General features: G+C 44.9%; 1 protein-coding gene across 1 annotated transcript; it reads right to left on the bottom strand.

Annotated features, from left to right (window-relative positions):
* Positions 1-765: 765 nt before the first annotated feature.
* CCR3 (C-C motif chemokine receptor 3) lies at positions 766-1,845 on the bottom strand (the record flags this gene model as incomplete). The annotated part of the gene is made up of 1 exon (XM_081072382.1): positions 766-1,845. One exon carries the CDS (start codon positions 1,843-1,845, stop codon positions 766-768), a length of 1,080 nt encoding a protein of 359 aa, XP_080928508.1.
* Positions 1,846-2,216: the final 371 nt, after the last annotated feature.

The raw sequence follows: 2,216 nt of genomic DNA, 5'->3' as shown, positions 1-2,216 counted from the left end.
CAATCCATTTTTCATCCTTCACTTAACCAAAAGCAATGTTTGTTCATCCTGTCTGTATCACCTCCCACGCAGCTGCTGGATAAACAGCAAAACTGGTGTCAAGAGGACAGTGTCTCCACATTTCAGGGCTAAGAAGTTTCTATGAGCAGGGCCTTCATTCTTCTACTGAAAAGACCAAATTGCTCTTCTTCTATTCAGTCACTCATGGGAAATACGGTATTCCATGTGAACAGGAAATCAATTCACTGTTAAGAATATTCAGAACAGGTGTGACATGCCATGATGTTGCCTGAGAGTACATAGCCATAAACTTTTTTTTAAAAGAGCCTTGTCATCAAATAAGGAAAGAGCTAGACACATTAAGAAGTAAAGTAAAGTAATTGATGTATTATACTTTGTGAAATGTTTCATTTATGTCAATAGCTGGTTGAAGTTAAGATTTAAAATATAAAAACTTTTACCTGTTTGTAGCTGCATGTAGGAACTAACAGTCACGTGCATTAAAATGTAAGTAACTCTTCAGAGAATCAAGCAAAGCTCTGCTTTTCAGGGTTGACGATAACTAAACTGCCCAGCCGTTGACCTCTGGTAATGACTTTGGGGTGCACAGATGTACCGCCACCATCATGTATATATTTTGAGGTCTTCACGAGCTTCAGTGTGGCACTGGAAGTTCAAAGAATGGGGTAGAGGTCAAGGTAATTGGTGTAATGCATCTGCTTCATCAGCCCAGTGCATTTCTTTGGGCAATTTTCTGCACCTGACCTAAAATACAGCTGAGAGTTCCTGCTCCCCTGTCGATCGGGACACAGAGTTGGCTCTTTCCAGTTTCTCGCTAGGAAGGAATGGAATGTATTTGCCCAGGGGCAGGACCATGTGCCTGTGGAAAAAGTGGTGGAGGTGCTCCCGGAACCTCTCTCCGACAAAGGCGTAGATCACAGGGTTCACGCAGCAGTGGGTGTAGGCGATCACCTCTGTCACCAGCATGGCCACATCCAGCTGTTTGCTCCGCTCACAGTCGGTCTCAAAGAAGACCGTTTGATAAGCCGAGAGAAGGAGAACCACGTTGTAAGGCCCGCAGAACATGAAAAAGACCACCATGATGACAAAAATGAGCCGGATGGCCTTATACTTTTTCCTACTGGGGCATCTGATGAGGGTTTTAATGATTCCGGCATAGCAGACAGCCATAATGAGCAGAGGCAGAGTGAGACCGAAGATATTCATCCTCACAGCGTGAAAACGCTTCCAGCTGTCCTCTTTGTCCTCTGGGTAGAGTGAACTGCAGAAACCTTGTCCAGACTCCTCTTGGAACTCATGGAAGATAAATTCAGGGAGGGCTGCCAGCCCTGCCAGGGCCCAGGTGAGGACACTGCTTATGATACCAAAAGTGACGGTCCGGGCCCGCAGGGCAAACACAGCGTGGACGATGGCCAGATATCGGTCTATCGTCAGCAGGATGATGAAAAAGACCTCCCCGTACAAGCCCATGTAATACAACCCTGAGAGCAACTTACACATGTAATGGCCAAAAACCCACTCATTCCACTTGACATAGTGAATCCAGAAGGGCAGGGTGAATAGAAAGAGCAAATCGGAAATGGCCAAATTGAGCAGGTAGATGTTGGTCATAATGCGAAGGCGCCTGTATTTTGTGAGAATTACCACCACCAACACGTTGCCCAGGAGACCAACTCCAAACACCAGGCCATACAGCGGCGGCAGCAGCTGGGATCCCAGCACCTGGACATTGACTTTTTCACAAAGCATTGTAGACTCATACTCGTACGGTGTGGTCCAGATGACTCCTTCCTCAGTCTCGGGCCTGTCTATTGGGGTTGCCATTTTTCTTGTCTCTGTGATAGAAGAAGAAAACACAACCACACCATCGGGCATGATCACTCTTTGTGAATCCCGCTTGATTTATTCAGTTACCCAAAAAAACCATCGGTGATAAACAGCCTATACATTTGAAGGTTCTTCAGCTTGTATTTCAAAAGGCACTACATCAGAGCTGCTGTGGGGGAGGATTCAGAAATGAAAGATATGAAGTTTTGAAAGTCAGTACGGTCAATATGATCATTTAATCTATGACAAAGGAGGCAAGAACATACAGTGGGGTAAAGATAGTCTACTAAATAAATGGTGCTGGGAAAACTTGACAGATAAATGCAAAAAAAATAAAAAATAAAACTGGACCACCTTCTCACCATATA

This window comes from Rhinolophus hipposideros, assembly GCF_964194185.1.
Source record: "Rhinolophus hipposideros genome assembly, chromosome: 14".
Taxonomy (NCBI): domain Eukaryota; kingdom Metazoa; phylum Chordata; class Mammalia; order Chiroptera; family Rhinolophidae; genus Rhinolophus; species Rhinolophus hipposideros.
Note: the sequence above shows the minus strand (reverse complement) of the source record. Positions and strands in the feature narration are given on the sequence as shown.